This window comes from Trachypithecus francoisi, unplaced genomic scaffold (assembly GCF_009764315.1).
Source record: "Trachypithecus francoisi isolate TF-2019V2 unplaced genomic scaffold, Tfra_2.0 Lachesis_group15, whole genome shotgun sequence".
In the NCBI taxonomy this organism is placed as follows: Eukaryota; Metazoa; Chordata; class Mammalia; order Primates; family Cercopithecidae; genus Trachypithecus; species Trachypithecus francoisi.
The window spans coordinates 81,613,127-81,631,450 of NW_022681460.1; the positions used below are offsets into that span (position 1 = coordinate 81,613,127).

At 38.6% G+C, this 18,324-nt stretch overlaps 1 protein-coding gene and 1 pseudogene across 10 annotated transcripts in view; one reads left to right on the forward strand and one right to left on the reverse strand.

The window, feature by feature from the left end:
• The window catches only part of AHI1 (Abelson helper integration site 1), a 229,087-nt gene that overhangs the window by 196,695 nt on the left and 14,068 nt on the right, over positions 1-18,324 (forward strand). For 8 of the 9 annotated variants that reach the window (XR_004442957.1, XR_004442956.1, XM_033235379.1 and 5 more), the window contains one exon: positions 14,223-14,281. Coding sequence is in view for 6 of the 9 variants with exons in the window: in XM_033235379.1 (XP_033091270.1) it covers positions 14,223-14,281 (59 nt within the window). In the remaining 3 variants the exon portion in view is untranslated. Of the gene's footprint in view, positions 1-14,222; positions 14,282-17,769; positions 17,831-18,324 lie in introns of those variants that run through there. The other variant, XR_004442955.1, reaches the window with a different exon arrangement.
• On the reverse strand, positions 1,596-2,426 carry LOC117097492 (annotated as a pseudogene). Its single transcript, XR_004442958.1, has one exon. The product of XR_004442958.1 is annotated as a 60S ribosomal protein L7-like (transcript).

Genomic DNA, 18,324 nt, shown 5'->3' on the forward strand with positions numbered 1-18,324 from the left:
AATCAACTCCTTCATTCTACAGGAAATTGAGATCCAGGAAACTCTAAGCTTGTTTAAAATGATGCTGCTAATTAGGAGCATGGCCTCCACATTCTCAGGCCAGTGCCCATTTTCCTCCACCATCTAGTTAGCAACACACACACACAGTTGGTACCTGCACAGTTAGCCAGGCTTTGTATCACACTGGTTTTTTACATCCCTGATTTTTTGGTTTGTTTTTGTTTTCTTTGTTTGTTTGTTTGTTTGAGATAGAGTCTCGCTGTGTTGCCAAACTGGAGTGCAGTGACGAGATCTCAGCTCGCCGCAACCTCCACCTCCCAAGTTCAAGCAATTCTCATGCCTCAGCCTCCCAAGTAGCTGAGATTACAGGTGTGCACCACCATGCCCGGCTAATTTTTTGTATTTTTAGTAGAGACAGGGTTTCACTATGTTGGCCAGGCTGGCCTCAAACTCCTGACCTCAAGTGATCCACCTGCCTCAGCCTCCCAAACTGCTGGGATTATAGGCATGAGCCACCTTACCTAGCCCACATCCCTGTTTTGTGTTTGTTTCATTGTACCCTTCTTCATGTGTAAGTTTTAAGAATTGTACTCTGTTTTTAATGAAAAAAGGAAATAAACCTCAATCATTTTCCTTTTTAAAATTATTTCTTTTCAAACTATAGAGTAAGAAGTAAAATTATACCTCTTAATAGCTTGGCAGCTGCTGCATCTTACATGTTCTTCCAAGTGGAACACACCTGCTCTGTTGCTAATTGTGCCAGGTACCTTCCAGCATTTCATCTGGTTCATTGAAATGTTAGTGGGTGATGGCAGCATTTGTTGCTGGCTCTTTGCTGGAGGAGGAGGGGACGAGATGAGTTAATCATCCCAGAACAAATCAGTAACAACTTATACCACAGGAGAGTGGGAGCAGGATAATGTTTTCCTCCAAGTTCATTCTAGAACGTTTTTACCAAGGTGTGCTACAAATTGCATCTAATAGAAGAGAGAATATAGGTGCTATCAGGAAGGAGAGAAAATCAGAAGCTTCGAAAACAAGTAGTGCTGACAAACTTTGTTCTATTTTTTGTATTTTGGGACTTTTTTTGTTTTTTAGCCTTTTTATTTTTGCTAGCCTAAGTATTAACCTGTATGATCCATTTATTTGGGGAGGAAAGTTATTACTAAAATTTTTTTAATTATTAGAGTTGTTCTACTGTAAAAAATAATGTATGTTCATAGTTTTTTTTTGTTTTTGTTTTTTGAAAGGCAAAAGAAAAACACATTTATATGGTAGTTTATAAACAAGCGAAGGCCCAAGAAATAAATTTTAGAAACTGAATTCAATTTTTTCCATAAACCAAAGTTGGATTACCGTACCTACAAATTATGTACAAATGCTTGTGAAACAGACTTAGAATAAACCCATTTTGAATCACTCAGCACAGTTAAAAACAAAATCTTTTGCAGAGAAAAGCCTTTTAAAAACCTAAGAGAGATGTTTTTCACAGACTCAACCCTGATTTTGCACAAAATGGGACTTACCACAGTAGTTACGGGAAGACAGAGGCAGGCTAACAACAAAAAAAATCACAAATACAACAATGTATTTCATTTTGACAGCAGGTACTGTTTATTAAGCTGACGAGACTCGAAAAATAATCATGGTAGACACCTTAGTTCATTCTTCTAATAAGCCTGTTGATCTGGTCCTCCCTGTTGCCAGCATCTCCACCTTCTACAAAATGGGTGGTCTTTTTCTTCATTCCACCTCATGGAGAAGATAATTTGAAAGGCCACAGGAAGTTATTTGCCTCTTTGAAGCGTTTTCCAACAGTATAGATCTCATGAATCAGATCCTCCATGCAGATGATGCCATATTTACCAAGAGATCGAGCAATCAAAGCATTATCTGTCAAAGCAATTCGCTTCTTATTGATTTTGCCATAACTACGCTTGTAGATTAGCTCATTTACTGACTTCAGATTGGGGTACCCCCATGCAATATGTGGTTCTACAATCCTCAGCATGTTAATCGAAGCCTTGTTGAGCTTCACAAAGGTTCCATTGAAGATTTGACGAAGGCGAAGAAGCTGCAATACCTTTCGGACCTTTGGGCTCACGCCATTGATACCTCTGATCCTGATGACAAACGCCAATTTGGGTTCAGCAGGTACATAGAAGTTGCCAGCTTTTCTTGCCATCCTCGCCATTCGAATTTCAGTTCTGTACATCTGCCTATATTCCTTGTGATAGTGCTTCGCTTTTTCATGGATAAGCTTCCTCCTTGCCTTTCAAAGCATCTTTTGGGCAAACTTCTTTCTCAGGCGCTTGATCTTCAGCTCTGCGAAATTCCTTCGCTTTTTCTTAAGGGTTTCTGGCACAGCAGGAGCCTTCTTCTTCTTCTCTTCTGCACCCTCCATGGTTCCAGCCGGAAAAAGAGCCATAGTTTTAAAATTTTAACCAGTATAGTATAAAATGAAAAATGAATCTTCTGTCCTGCTGGTATTTATGCTCATTCTGTTTCTTGTGCATGCTTACAAAAATGTTCTTGCATATATAGACATGTCTTTGTCTATTTTTTATGTTTATGAAACTAGGATCATACTTAAGATTCTGCTTTTTCTTTTTTCAATATATCTTCAACATCTTTTTTTTTTTTTGAGATGGAGTCTCACCCTGCTACCCAGGATGGAGTGCAGTGGCGGGATCCCAGCTCACTGCAACCTCTGCCTCCCCGGTTCAAGTGATTCTCCTGCCTCAGCCTCCCGAGTAGCTCAGACTACAGGTGTGGGCCACCACGCCCTGCTAATGTTTGTACTTTTAGTAGAGATGGGATTTCATCATATTGGCCAGGCTCATCTCAAACTCCTAGCCTCAAGTGATCTGCCCGCCTCGGCCTCCCAAAGTGCTGCAATTACAAGTGTGAGCCATCACTCCTGGCCTCTTTTCTTATTAGCAGAGACCATCCTATTTTTTAACCATTTTTAGGTACCAAAATACCCAGTTTTCTTTTTTTAATTCCTAAAATCTGTTTTAGGAATTAAACTCCCAAAAATCCTATTTTCTTTTTTCTTTGTTATTTCTTTTTTTTTTTTTTTTTTTTTTTTTTTTTGAGACAGAGTCTGCTCTGTCGCCCAGGCTGGAGTGCAGTGGCCGGATCTCAGCTCACTGCAAGCTCCGCCTCCCGGGTTTACGCCATTCTCCTGCCTCAGCCTCCCAAGTAGCTGGGACTACAGGCGCCCACCACCTCGCCCGGCTAGCTTTTTGTATTTTTTTTAGTAGAGACGGGGTTTCACCGTGTTAGCCAGGATGGTCTCGATCTCCTAAAACAAAACCCAAAGCAAGAAAGTACTGTTTACCTTCTATTAGTGTTTCAACATTAATACAGTCAAGTATGTTTTTATATAAATGCTAGATGTACAGTAATAAGTAGGCACAGAAATGTTAGATTATTTTTGAAACTGTGGAGAAATTACTGTTATTTTTGCTTATATTTTTCTCTAAAAATTCATTAAATTAATAGTTATTGGTTTTGCTATTCAAGATAATTATAAAAATATCTATTATAGCTAATCTTCACGTGAGCAGAGGAGTGTCTTTATTTTTTCATTATTTTATTAAGCATGTAGAGTCAATAAGAGCATGCTAGCTTAATTCCAAAGGATAGACGCTTCTAAACCAAAATGTATACTCTAGCTATGTTCAGGAATAGCTGCTTTCTTGCCTAGTTCAAAACAAGAACAGAGAACCCAAAAACATTAGATAACTTCATGGTAGTTCCTCTTCCAGCCAAACACACACACGCAAAATTTTTTTTTTTTTTGAGACGAAGTCTCGCTCTGTCGCCCAGGCTGGAGTGCAGTGGTGCAATCTTGGCTCACGGCAACCTCCGCCCGTCCAGGTTTAAGCAGTTCTCTGCCTCAGCCTCCGGAGTAGCTGGGGTTACAGGCGCCCACCACCACACCCAGCTAATTTTTTGTATTTTTAATGGTGAATCTGTCAGCCTCTCAGAAAAATGGTAGGCAATAAGTAGATTGCCCTCAATGAGCATGTGTTTTTCTTAGTCTTCAAAGTATCTAATAATTGTGCTGTATAACACTATTTTCAAACATCACTTTATAGAGAAAATTTTTTTCCATTTATTGGTCCCTGTACCAGGAATGAACCTGAATTATTGTTAATCATAGGAATAATATGATTTATTATTATCTTAAGTCCAACAACAAATTTATAATACACAGTGCTGATTTTTGTTATGGTGAAAGTTTTTCCAAATAGCCAGTAGTTAGTTAATATACACTAAATCTTTGGAAATATGGTCGTAATTGTTGCTTCTTTTCTATTGCTAAAGAATAATATCAATTTGTATTTTTTTACTTTAGTAATTCTGTTCATCAAAGAAAATACAGTGATTTATCTCTATTATATTTAATAAAATTAATTTATGCTTGGATTTGCTTTAAACTTTTTGTAATATTTGAAGTTTTCTTTCTTTATCTGAAGAGAACTGAATCAAAACTAACTTTGTATACATCAAGGATAGTGATGAAACTGACCTGAAATCTTACCTTATAAGTAAGTTAAAACTAAAATGCGGCCGGGCGCGGTGGCTCACACCTGTAATCCCAGCCCTTTGGGAGGCGAAGGCAGGTGGATCACCTGAGGTCAGGAGTTCAAGACCAACCTGACCAACATGGAGAAACCCTGTCTCTACTAAAAATACAAAATTAGCTGGGCATGGTGGCCCACGCCTGTAATCCCAGCTACTCGGGAGGCTGAGGCAAGAGAATCACTTGATCCCAGGAGGCAGAGGTTACGGTGAGCTGAGATCGCGCCATTGCACTCCAGCCTGGGCAACAAGAGCAAAACTCCGTCTCAAAAAAAAAAGAACACTAAAGTGCTTATTTGTGTCCCATGAAGAATTTCAATGCAGATAGCACTAATATGTTTTTTCTTTCCCCATAATTTGTTTCAATAATTTATAACACCTGTTTTGAGAAAAAAGTATTAATTTCATATAAATGTTATTTGCATTTGAAAAATATGTATTATTGTGGAGTCTAGAGAGATAAGTGTCCCATAAAGAAGGTGGATGGGGCCGGGCGCGGTGGCTCAAGCCTGTAATCCCAGCACTTTGGGAGGCCGAGACGGGCGGATCACGAGGTCAGGAGATCGAGACCACCCTGGCTAACACGGTGGAACCCCGTCTCTACTAAAAATACAAAAAACTAGCCGGGCGAGGTGGCGGCGCCTGTAGTCCCAGCTACTCGGGAGGCTGAGGCAGGAGAATGGCGTGAACCCGGGAGGCGTAGCTTGCAGTGAGCTGAGATCTGGCCACTGCACTCCACCCTGGGTAACAGAGCGAGACTCCGTCTCAAAAAAAAAAAAAGAAGGTGGATGGTATCCCAATGATGTAACAGCAAAGCCTGTGTGAGTTACATTTACCTCACACCCACAGATTCCACTCCCAAAAGTAGAGTCCCGAAATGACCTACACAGAGGACTCTCAAAGCCTCCAGAAATTAATAGAAACTCTCTCCTACTCGGAACGGAACTTAGAAGGCCTTGATTCTCTTGAAGTCTGGCAACTCCTTTCACTGCTTCTTTTACTCCTGTGCCTCTGCCATTGTGTTTGACATGTGTACCTCCGCCCCTGCTTTGTCTCCTCCCCCACAACAGCCCTGTTTCTTGCCACTTTGGGCAAGTGCTCTCCATGTTTCCAGGACCCTCTTAACTCTCTACAAGGTGAGACCCTGCAGGCTGCTTATCTTCTCAGTGTATCCAGTCTGAAGGCAGGACCTAGAGAATTGCCAGTGGTTCTGAAATGAAGGGAACATGAGAGAATCCCCCTGTAGTTTCACTTCAAAACAAGGTTTAGGGAATGTGTCATTTCCTCAATATCTTCCTAAATTCTCGTTAATTGAAAGTTTCACAGAATAATCTAGGGATGAATTGCTTTTCTGTTTAGCAACCCACTCCTTATGTAGTTGATTTGAGTCTCTGAGCTCAGCCTCTGCCACATCTCATTTTTTCTTACACAGATCTTCCATTAAAACTTAGTTTAGGGAATACTGTAAATTCTCAAATTCTAAGGGTTGTTTTTATCAGGTAACATATTTGCTCTTCACGATATTTTTCAGAGGTTCAGCAGGGCACAGGGGCTCATGCTTTTAATCCCAGCATTTTGGGAGGCCAAGGTGGATGGATCGCTTGAGCTCAGGAGTTCAAGACTGGCCTGGGCAACATGGTGAAACCCCATCTCTACAAAACATACAAAAATTATCCAGGCATGGTACTCTGCATCTGTAGTCCCAGCTACTTGGGAGGCTGAGGTGGGAGGATTGCTTCAGCCTGAGAGGATGAGGCTGCAGTGAGCAGTGATCGTGCCACTGCACTCAAGTCTGGGCAACAGAGCAGGACTCTGTGTCACAAAAAAAAAAAAAAAAAAAAAAAAAAACGGAAGGTTAACCTAAATATCAGTAACATCCCTCTAAAAGTCTGTTACAGATCTAAAATGTGAAAGATGTTATTCTCTGTCACCCTAACTCTGCTGTCCTCTTGTTTTGTCAACCATGCTATTCTAGGGTTTCTCAACCTCGGCACTATTGGCATTTGGGGCTGGATAATTCTTTGTCGTTGGGAATATGTTGTGCATTATAACATGGTTAGTGCCATTGTTGTCCTCTGTCCACTAGATGCCAGACGCACCTCTTCCCACTTGTGACAAACAAAAATGTCTTTCAGACACGGCCAGATTTCCCTGGGAGTCAGAATCACTCCTTACTCTCCAGTTGAGAACTGCTCTATTTTAATTTTTATATATAATATATATAAATTACAAAATGAATATTGTAATTAAAGGAAAAAACACAAGTGTAAAATAAAAAACTTTTCATTTTAAGATCCTGTAATGAAATTTTGCTTACTGTAATTTTGCCTACTGGAATAATGAAATTATTCCATTAACTGAAGTATATGAGCAGTGGTATATGAGCTATAGACTACCCCACTTAAAAATAAGAATTTTACATAAAGATATATTCAGCTTTGTGAAACTCAAAGTGGTGAGTATATATAAAATGTCTAATAATTAAATTTAGATACCTATTGACTAATGTTAATTTCCTTTGCTTCAGAAGTTAACCATATGCTAATCTTTTCATAAACTATGGAAAATCAACTGTATGCTAATATTTTTATAATTACTTAGCAGTCACAGTAATGGGTCATATTGGTCTCTCATTTTAATATGGTTCCCCTTTAGGTACATAAAAAGGGAAGAACTTTTTCTTATTTAAGTGTGTCTTTTATTCAGGCAAGCCATGCATACAATAAAAGATGTTTCAACATATTGGAACAAATTTGCTTTTATTACTCTTTTATTTGAATTTTTTTGTACTTAATGAGTCTTTTCTCTTTTTACCTCTCTTACCGCTTCCCCATTGTTATAGGCGTTTTTAAGCAGCCACCTCTTACACACCACTGTATTTTGGTGACCTAGTTTGGGAAGAACTATTCCCTAGTGATAAGAGATTAGGAAATAGTTTAGTCCCAAAAGAGGAAGTGGGTAACCCAAATGACCCTTCAGTTTGCAGGAATTCTAAGAAAGGGGGTGCCTTCTGGTGCTTCTTGCCTCCGTGGTTATCTGCAATCAGTTTTCATTCTTCTCAAACCAGACCTCTCAGACCACTAGGAAATAAAAGCAGGATTATTTAGCAATATGATGCCAGATGCATCAGCAGTGCTTGGAGTGTATCACTTGTCTCACCAATCCCCAGGCCTGGTAGGGGGACATTTAGTGGTCCATTTCTTTCACTAGTGCCCAGGACTGGTGGGGGCACAACCAGTTGCCCATTTTTCTCACTTCTACTCTGGTATTTAATCATAGCTTTTTAAAAATTACAGAATTGTATTGACACTGTCTCTTCATGAGATTTGTGATTACCTACCTCAGCGAGGCCCATGGTCTTGGTCATCTTTTTTGTTCTTCCCTACTGACTCTACCCCATTCTCTATAGCAACAGGTCAGAATACAATGTCCACATTTCTCACTCAAGCTGCTCATTTCTTACTCCAAGTTGACTTGGTCTTCTGCTTTCTTGAAGAGAGGCCGTATAATATGAATCCCCTCACATTTTCATCCCTGCTTTCTCTGTATTTCTGTAATTTTACCCTCCTGCAGCTGTTTTCAGGTATCAGAGAAGGAACTGCTTTTCCTTTCTATGGCAGACCTCTCCAGTTGTGCTTTTGGTCATTTTCCTGTCTCACATTCTTCTGGTCCTTACTCAATCAGTGATCCCCATCCCCACTCACCAACCAGCATTGAAATTTTTATTTATTCATTTGACACATACTTTGAGTGCCTGCTGGTTTTCCGTGCACTGTGGTAGAAGAGAGCCTGGATGGTATAATGGTCAATAAAACAAAAATAGTCCTTGCACTTATGGAACTTACAGTCTAACCAGTGAAAGTAACTTTAATCAAAGAGTCACAAAGCGAAACATAAAAGCAATAAAAGGACAGTGAAGGGAAACTATGAGGCCGTGTGGTGAGAAGTGGATGAATTAGGTTTTAAGAGGGGCTGGGTAGGCGGAAGGATTCATTTGATGCATTAGAAACAGCATGTGGAAAAGCCTACTCTGGCCAGAAATGTTTCATAATGGCTGCAGCTTAGGACACAAGGTTGAAAGCAGAAAAAGCTGGACCTGAACAAGTAGACAGGATTGAGGAGGTCCTTGCCTGGCGTGTTAAGGAGCTGAATTTTATCCTGAAGGTAGTAAGGAGCCATCAAAGTATTTAAAGCAAGGGGATGACATGATCATATTGGTTGTTTCAAAAGCTCATTCTAGAAGCTCTGAAAAGACTGGGAAAAGCCTACTGAAAGAAATAAGACCAGAAGTGGCTGTTGCAATAATTCAAGCCAAAAATAATAAGGAGCTAGGAATTGATGACTAAATCCATGTGAAGGAAAAGACATCTGACTTTCTAATTGAAACATCTCCGTGTGTAATAATATAGGAAGGACTTCCATTTGAGACATGTGAAGTTCATAGCACCTGCAACAGCCAATTGCAGATACCTTGCAGACATCTATGAGGCTCAGGAGAGATTTGCTGAAAACTCAGATTTGCAAGATAGTTTTGATTAAAATTTATGGATCCAAGTATATTTTCAGAAAAATTGCTGTGTTTAAACTTGGTTTGCTGAAAACTAACCATTGCTAAGTTGTTACGTTCTGAAGAAAACTTGATATCTGAATCCATGGGAATAGAGGAGTGTCAAGAATGAAAATGATAAAAGGTAGAAGACAGGGCCTTAAGGAATGCCATCTTTTTTAGAGTGAACTGAAGGGAAGGAACTTGGGAAGAATATTTCTGTGTAACAGCCACTGCCTGATATACAGCCTTCTGGTCTCTGCTGGTAACAGTATCCATTCTCCCATTCTTCAGTCTTCATTGCATCTTTTACCTGCCTCCTGAAGATACTTTCCTAAAATAGAAAACAAATCATGTGACTTACCAGTGCATAAATCTTAGTTGGCTCCATATTTGTCTATAAAGTCTGAATCTCGTAAGTTTTTATCTAGGTCTCACCCCTCAAAGATTAAATAGATTTTCTCACCTATTTTTGCCTTATCTTCCAAAACACCCTCCTAATTATGCTGCCCCACAGATAAGTATTTGATACAGTTTTTAATTGGCACAATTAGTATCCAAAACTACAAATTGTGTTCAGGATGGTCTTCACTTTTTGGAGATGGAATCTCGCTCTGTCTCCCAGGTTGGAGTGCAGTGGCATAATCTTGGCTCACTGCAACCTCTGCCTCAGCCTCCCGAGTAACTGGGATTACAGGTGCCCGCCACCACACCCGGCTAATTTTTGCATTTTTAGTAGAGACCGGGATTTCACCATGTTGGCCAGGCTGGTTTTGGACTCCTGACCTTGTGATCTGCCTGCCTTGGTCTCCCAAAGTGCTGGCATTACAGGTGTGAGCCACCACACCCAGCGGTCTTCATTTTTTGTTACAGTATGCTTCTAGAAGCTGCATCTTAATACAGAAGAATTTTTCCCTTAAGGAAGAGCATTATAATTGGAGGATTTAACATCAAGTAAACCAGATACATTATCAGTAATTTTGAAATCAGGCCAGGCATGGTGGCTCATGCCCATAATTCTAGCACTTTGGGAAGCTGGGGCAGGAGGATCACTTGAGGCCAGGAGTTTAAGACTAATCCAGACAATATCGTGAAACCTCATCTCAACTAAAAAATCAAAAAAAGTTAGTCAGACATGATGGCATACACCTGTAGTCCCTGCTACTCAAGAGACTGAGGCCACAGGTTGGCCTGAGCCCAGGAGGTCGAGGCCACAGTGAGCTATGACCACGCCACTGCACTCCAGCCTGAGCGACAGAGCGAGATCCTGTCTCAAATTAGAAAGTAAGTGAATAAACAAATATATACATACATACATTCTAAAGTCAAAGAAAATTTCAAACTTATGTGAATATTTAAAATCATTAAATTGTGCTCCTGGAAACAGAATTGTGGCAATAAAAGAAACCTTTCTAGTCTTGCGTAGAGCTTGTATACTCCAGTAGTTTGTAAACTGCCATCTATAGGGCCCTATTCCTCAGGGATCTGGGGGCATAGGGTTGGGAAGCAGAGGGTGCCAGGCCATGCAAACCTAGTTTCACCCAGAGTAATTCTTTTTTTTTTTTTTTTTTTTTTTTTGAGACGGAGTCTCGCTCTGTCACCCAGGCTGGGAGTGCAGTGGCCGGATCTCAGCTCACTGCAAGCTCCGCCTCCCGGGTTCACGCCATTCTCCTACCTCAGTCTCCCGAGTAGCTGGGACTACAGGCACCACCACCTCGCCCGGCTAGTTTTTTTTTTTGTATTTTTAGTAGAGACGGTTTCACCGTGTTAGCCAGGATGGTCTCGATCTCCTGACCTTGTGATCTGCCCGTCTCAGCCTCCCAAAGTGCTGGGATTACAGGCTTGAGCCACCGCGCCCGGCCTTCACCCAGAGTAATTCTTATTTCACATATTTACACATGAGCCTTTCAAATAAAATTGTATTGAAAATAGTTTTGCCCTTAAATCAGTTTGAAAAACACTAGTATAAACTTCACACTACTTCTGTGTCCTTGGTAACTCTGGGCCTCCATTTCCTGGTCTGTAAAATAAGAGAATGGTGCTATGATGCTTATGTTTTTATTTTGAACCCCCACCCACTTTCAGGTGAAAAAAAAAGACCCCAAGAGAGGCTAAGTGGTTTACTCAGGCCACATAGAGTTAATGACAGAACCAAGGCAAGAATTGAACCACCAACCCTAGTTGTTTTTCCTCTCTTGCATCCTTTTTTAAAAAATTCCTACAAAGTAGATATAAACAAACTATGAAATTATGTGGAAAAGGTATATCTATAATGAGGTATATAAGCAGCATGTAAAAATAGAACTATACTGTATCATAAATTTGCCTTATTTAAGTCTTGTGTGCTAGATGCAACATACATTGATTGAACATTAACCCAATTTTATATTCATTCTTCAAGTTTATAAAAATATTTGGGGGAACTGTTTGTGTAGCCCATTTCTCTTTTACAAAGCTATCTATGAGTTGTTTCCTTCCTTATAAATTTCCACGTAATCAGTGGAAGCATTTCATCATTCCATTAATCATTTATTTTATGTTAACTCTCATTGCATTTAAATTTAAAAGCATCACTAACAAGTTGTGAGGGTTTGGAAAGCAAGGATCTCTAGATTCAGGTCCTTTCACTCATCACTTTTGCTCTGCTCATTTTCCTGTCTTCATCCCCTCCTCTCTAAGTCAACGGTATCCATGAAGAGGAAACAAAGTCATAAGACTTTGTTTGAGAAGTGTGTATGGAAGGAAAGGCAGTCATGTTCCTTGGCCTTGTCGATGGTGGGGGGTATTTGCAGGCTGATTGCACACCAGCCTTGGGGGCTTTTTTGTTTAAAGGTAAAATAAAACAAAACAGCTCACAGAGACACCTCCTTCCTCCCCCCGCTTCTGCCTCCATGAGTAACTACCCATATGACATGCTGCTGCTGAGACCAAGGAATGAGTGAGTAAAGGTGTTTAGAAGTGAAATATTGGTCCTAGTTAAGTGTCCTTTTCAAGTAAGTTTTAAAACTTTGTAATGTGGACCCCGTATTAACTTAGGAGTCATATAATTTGAACACAGGCTAAGCTGCCTCTGCATCATTAAAAAGGATTTGGGTATCCCAGGAATACGCAGTAGGAATACGCAGTAGGAAAGATGGCAGGGGCGATGTTTAACATACCTAAGACAAACTTTCTGAGGATGTCACAGCATCCATTTCACATGAACAAACTTAGCAGAATTGGCAAGACCTGCACATGGCAACATATTGTTACTCATTTTTCAGGATAACAAAAAATAATTAAAAGTAACATTGGCTTAACGCTGATATATAGTTCAGTGTGACTTCTCTCCTCTCAACCTCTGGAATAGGTTCAAATTGATGGGAATTTTGGATTAGAGCCCTTATGTTATTTTTTGAAAAGTTTTATCAAGTTTCATATATACTTATATTAATGGTAAGATGCTGGTCTTGCCATGGGCAAAGAGATAAAAATGATACCGAGACCTTGTAAAGAATAGCTGGACATGGAAGTGCACACCTGTAACCCCAGCAACTCAGAAGGCTGAGATGGGAGGATTGCTTGAGCCCAGGAGTTCAAGGCTGCAGTGAGCTGTGATCATACTACTGTACTCCACCCTGAGCAGCGAAGCATGACCCCATCCCTAAAAAAAAGAAAAGAATAAAACATTTCACATTTAATTTGATTGCTGTGTTTAGAATTTATTTCACAAGTCTAGAAAGAAACAGGATAATTTCTGTTATGATGGTGCTTTCTGAGGTTTTGATGATTTTCTTTGCTTATTGCTTTATTGGATGAAGGCAGTCTGAATTAGTAGTTGAATCTGAGATTTCCTGTGTATGTGGACTTTTTTCCCAAACACGTTTTAACTGAGTCAGAGCAATTCCACTGGTGGAGAAAAATCAAGATGTCATGGGTACTTTTGTTGTTCTACCAAACTGGGTCACCTGTTACAACACTCACCTTTTACCACAAAGTCTTCTTGCTCTTCAATTCTTGTTTTTATTATGCTTGACTTAAAGCTATACAGTTAGCAGTACTAGTCATATAATTGTGGTCCAGAAAAGCATAATATCCTCTTGAAATCTGTAAGAAAAGTAATGCTTGTTTAAAGATAGTGCCAAATCTTGCTGAAGAATGATCTTGCAGAAATCTGATTGTGAAGAAGGAAATCTAAAAAGGCCAAACAAGCTTCAGTAGAGATAACACCGGGAAAGCAGTTACTCAAACAAGACTGAAAGAGAAGGTTGTATTCCTTTTCTTTCATTTCATTTTGTTTTTATGTTTTCTGGATTACTGAAAAAATTAGGAACATATGGTATATCCCCTTCATTTGTATATTATTGAACTTCAACATAATAACAATTCGTATTTTCTTTGTGAATGTTTAACGGATCCTTTCCATAACATGTGATTATCTCTAAAAAAAATTGCAATTCATTTTATAGCAACATTAGGTTGATTTATAGAATACTATATATCATATCAAACTCTATTTCCCTCAGTATAATTTGAAGTTAATGTTTCAGATTCTAAAGGAAGTATCCAACATTCAGGTTATAATTTGGTACCCTTGAAAGTGCTTATTGTTTTTCTCATGAAGGTGCCGTTAATAAAACAAGATATACTGAGCACATTTTGTAGATTTAAAGAGTTTTCAAATTCAAAATCTTGCATACAGCTCAATGTGTATTACTCTGAAAATATAGAGTATACTATAAAGAATATGAAGGAAAGATACAGGCTGAAAGATATATTTAGAGCTTAAGTAGTATACCACATTGTATTGGGAGATTAATTTAAACTGATTCACAACTGAATTTTTCTTTTCTTTTCTTTTCTTTTTTTTTTTTGTCACATACCTGAAAGCTGACTTTACTTATAAAGAGTGCTTAAACTCTCTGGAGGACTGCTTCCTTGGTTTTTCATGGGAGCAAATATATTGTCCTGATAGACATTCCTGTTCAGAACAGGTGTATTCTCTCCCCATTCAGGAAGTTGGTGGGTTTCCAGCATGTGAATATTGACTGTGTTGTCTTTTCTCATTTTTTACTTATTACTTGTTTTTCCTCTTCTTCCACAGCAATCAATCAATAAGAACAAGTCCCAGGACTTCAGACTAGGCTCAGAATCTATGACACAGTAAGCAACTTCTTCAAAATAATTGGCAGTGATAAATGGGGTTTTCTTTTAAGGACAGTTTCTCCATTTCTCATTTTTATAATATTATCAAACTATAAGTTAAATTTAGCTTGTTTAAGCTACAAATTTTTTTCTTTTCTTTTCTTTTTTTTTTTTTTTTTTTTTTTGAGACGGAGCCTTGCTCTGTCTCCCAGGTTGGAGTACAATGGCACAATCTCGGCTCATTGCAACCTCCACCTCCTCTCCTGGGCTCAAGCGATTCTCCTGCCTCAGCCTCCCAAGTAGCTGGGATTACAGGCACACGCCATCGTTCCCAGCTAATTTTTGTATTTTTAGTAGGGACGGGGTTTCACCATGTTGGCCCGGCTGGTCTTGAACTCTTGACCTCAGGTGATCCAGCTTCCTCAGCCTCCCAAAGTGCTGGGATTACAGGCATGAGCCACTGCGCCTGGCCATTTGAACTATGAATATTTTAATAGTTGGACTCTGAGAATGTGTATTATTACAAAGTTATAAGAAATCCTATTAAACTAGTATCACACAAAACTTTAGAGGACCTATTTTGTCATTTATTTTTACTTGAGTACTATTTTGAAATACCATTAACTGAAAACAATGATGTGCTAAAAGTAAAATTATGAATGCCTTTTTTGAAGCATTAAGAAAAAAGCTAATAAGCAGAACATTGTCTTTATGTATTTTCTATAAATGCTTAACGTATTTGAGTAATTTATTTTGAAGTATTTATTTTAAAAGAACTCTGGAAAGTTTTTATATTTGTAATTAGTACTTGCTGTTTCACTTAATATGCCCATACAAAGTCATTCTTTTACCTCAAAAAAAATTTTTACATCAAAACGTTCCCAAAATATTTCTCAATTTTTATCATTTTAGATTATCTTTTGGACCTAACATTATGTCCAAACTTTATATTCAAATTACATTACTAACAAAATATAACAGGAGTGTAACAGCCTTGAACAGCTTAGCTATCATACCCTCGGATCCCATCACCACCACCCCCACATACATTGCTGGGTGCCTGCTTACTCACACGTGCACACAGACAATCCCTGCTGAGTTTCCTTGGGGAAAATATTTGTTCAAGTTAATCCTGCTCTATGCTTTGGCAATTTGACGAATAATATGTCTCTTCCAGTACAAAAATTCTGATTCAGATGACAGTTATTTACAGGAATTGTCTAATAAAATCATGCAGCATTTCACAAGACAGTATTTCATTATACAGATGAAAGACAAATGTAATTTTTAAGAGTCACAGAATCATGATCTGGAAGATACCTTAGAAATTCTTTCTATAATCCCTCTGTTTTATAGTTAAGAAAACTAAAGGGAAAGGCCTTGTGCACATTTCACAGGGCGTATTTGTTAGCACTTGAACCACAACCTAAAATCTCCAGATTCCCAGACTACTGGCTTCTTGTTGTTGTTGTTGATTTTCTTTTTAGCTAGATTTCATATTCACAGACTCCATGGTAAGGTATCATTTTGTTGTAAGTTTTCTTTCTTTTCGAGAGAAAAAACCAATCATGTAACTATTTATAGCCCTGTATGGCTTCAGAGCACATTCACTCGTGTTATTACATTTGATTCTCATAGTACCCTTGGAGGAGGGACAGATCGGTATTCTGCCTCTTGTTTTTCAAATCGAGAAACAAGATCTAAAAGGCTCTGACTTGTCTCGGATCCCTGCATGTGGTACGTGGAGACCCAGTCCCACAACATGGCTCCCCTGATTTCAGTCTCTGGTTCTTCTTATGCTGTCCCTCTGCCTGTCATATGGTTCAAGCACACATCCCAGGTTTTATAGTTTCTTGTTTTTCTGTTATCTGTCAGATTATGTTTTTAGTTCCAGTCTCTGGACAATTAAAATTTTGCATAATAGTGGATAAATAGTCACTGACCCTAAGGAGCTTATACTCAACAACAAAATACACTAGAAACAATAAGGACAGACTGTTTTAACAACTGGAAAAAAAAATGACCATGTTTAACACATCATGGGAACAGTGCTCTTGGCGTCTTTGCACATATTTCATAAAAATTGTTAGAACTTTTTACTTAATATTATGCAAATGAAAAAATATCTCCTACAATCACCTCACTCGGTCTACATTTTATACCAGTTTTCACAAGATACAGAGATCCATGTCATGCCCTCCAGATTCAAGTTCAATAAAACCTCACAAACATCTCAGCTTCTAAAGGATGTCAGGATAGCTCAGCTTCTCTTTTTGAAGATGCTTCTGAAAATAAAAATTTTCATGAGAAGTTCAGATATGTCTAAATGCCCAAATTCATCTAAAGCTTTTGGACTTTCCCTACTTAGAATTTCTTAGAAGTAAGGATGAATTAAGATAGATTTCTCATGACTTGAAAACTGTAGGCGAGTTGATGGTGGAAACACTAGATCCCAGCAAGTACAAAGAAGTCATTTCTTTGATTTACCTAAATGAGTTTCTTGTACCCAAGTAAATGGACAGAGGCTAATTTTTTGTTTCTTTGCAGCCCTGGCTTTCAGTTTGTAACATTTGCTTATTAGTTGGTTGACCAATATATGTAAATGAGCCACATTCAGCCTCTTATTACTTTCCACTTGAATTTCTTTTTTTTTTTTAGAAATGTCAGTCACTTCTGTCCAAGCAATTTATACACATTTTAGTAAAACTACATTCTCTTTTTTAAGATATCAAGAAGAAACTTCTATAGGTTAATTTAACAAAGGTATTTTCCTGAAAATCTTAAACTTCTACCTTTTATACCACATGCCCCATGATATTCTTCATATATGATCTGCTGCCTCAGTCAGAGTTGGCAATGAGGCTGCTATAAATATGTTGTCATCCTTAACAAGTAGTGTTAATGTTCCATAGTTACTAATATAGCCTATATTGAATTTTGTTGGGTTTTTTTAACATAGCATCCTTTATTTCATTAACAACTTTGTTCAGAGGGAGGTTAATTCATATAGTTAATCATATTAAAGTCTTTTATTTATAAGCCCTGAATCTGAACTCAATGAATGAAATCTCTTCTTAATCTAGTGCAGCTATAAATGTCAATTCCAAGTATAATGTCAAATTCCTTATAAATGTCAAATCCAAGTGATAGGATTATCACTTCACTGTATGTTTTTTCCATCTTTATAATAACCATTCTAGGCTCTTTCATTTCTGTTTCTTTTTATGAGGAGGTAGTTTATAGTCCACTTTTTTTTTTCTAAAATAATCCTGCTACTCACCACTTTTCTGCCTTTTTTTACCCTCATCCCACTCCCAGTTTCTGAAATTGAAGCCATTTATTGTCATGTGTGTGACCTCACAGTGTGCTCAGCAGTGAGCTAGATGCATTGAAAAATATTAAAGAAGCATTACAGGTCAGATGAGGAAATGGAAATAAGAAGCATTTAAAAGGCAACCAATAATACAATTAGATGGAAAATGATGTGATGCAAATTGTAATTACAGAAGAGAGCTGAATGAGAAGGCAGGAGGAGTATGCATAGCTAGAGAAGGCCTCTAGATGAAGGTACGGCTTCAACTGAGCTTTTGTCCTCCTTATGGGAGGGTATTTGGATGTGATGTGGGAAAGAACTAGTCTAAAGGAGCATAGGGCTATGAAGAGAGGGGAGAGAGTGGGAGGAGACTGATTGATTAGTGACTTGGAGTTGAGGAATTGCAGTAGGAGAGAAAAACAGGATAGAGATTGTGGCTTTAGAAGAATGCAATGTGAGTGTTTTGAGGGCATCTGATGATGGAAGGTGGGGCTAGGAGACATGTCTTGCTGTGTTTGCCCAGCATTTTGCATGAGCCTGAGCAAACATTATTTGTCTGTATCAAGAATTTGGTCTTGTCCTAGACCTTGATGCTACTGCCATAAAGAGGAAGGATCAGGATCAGTCTTTCAAGGTGTCAGTGGTTCATTAGTGAGCATTAGTCCAATTGGGAAAATGTGATCATCTGCTCTCTGATCTAGGTGCTATGCTAGGCACTGAAATGCAGTGACGAATGATACAATACACA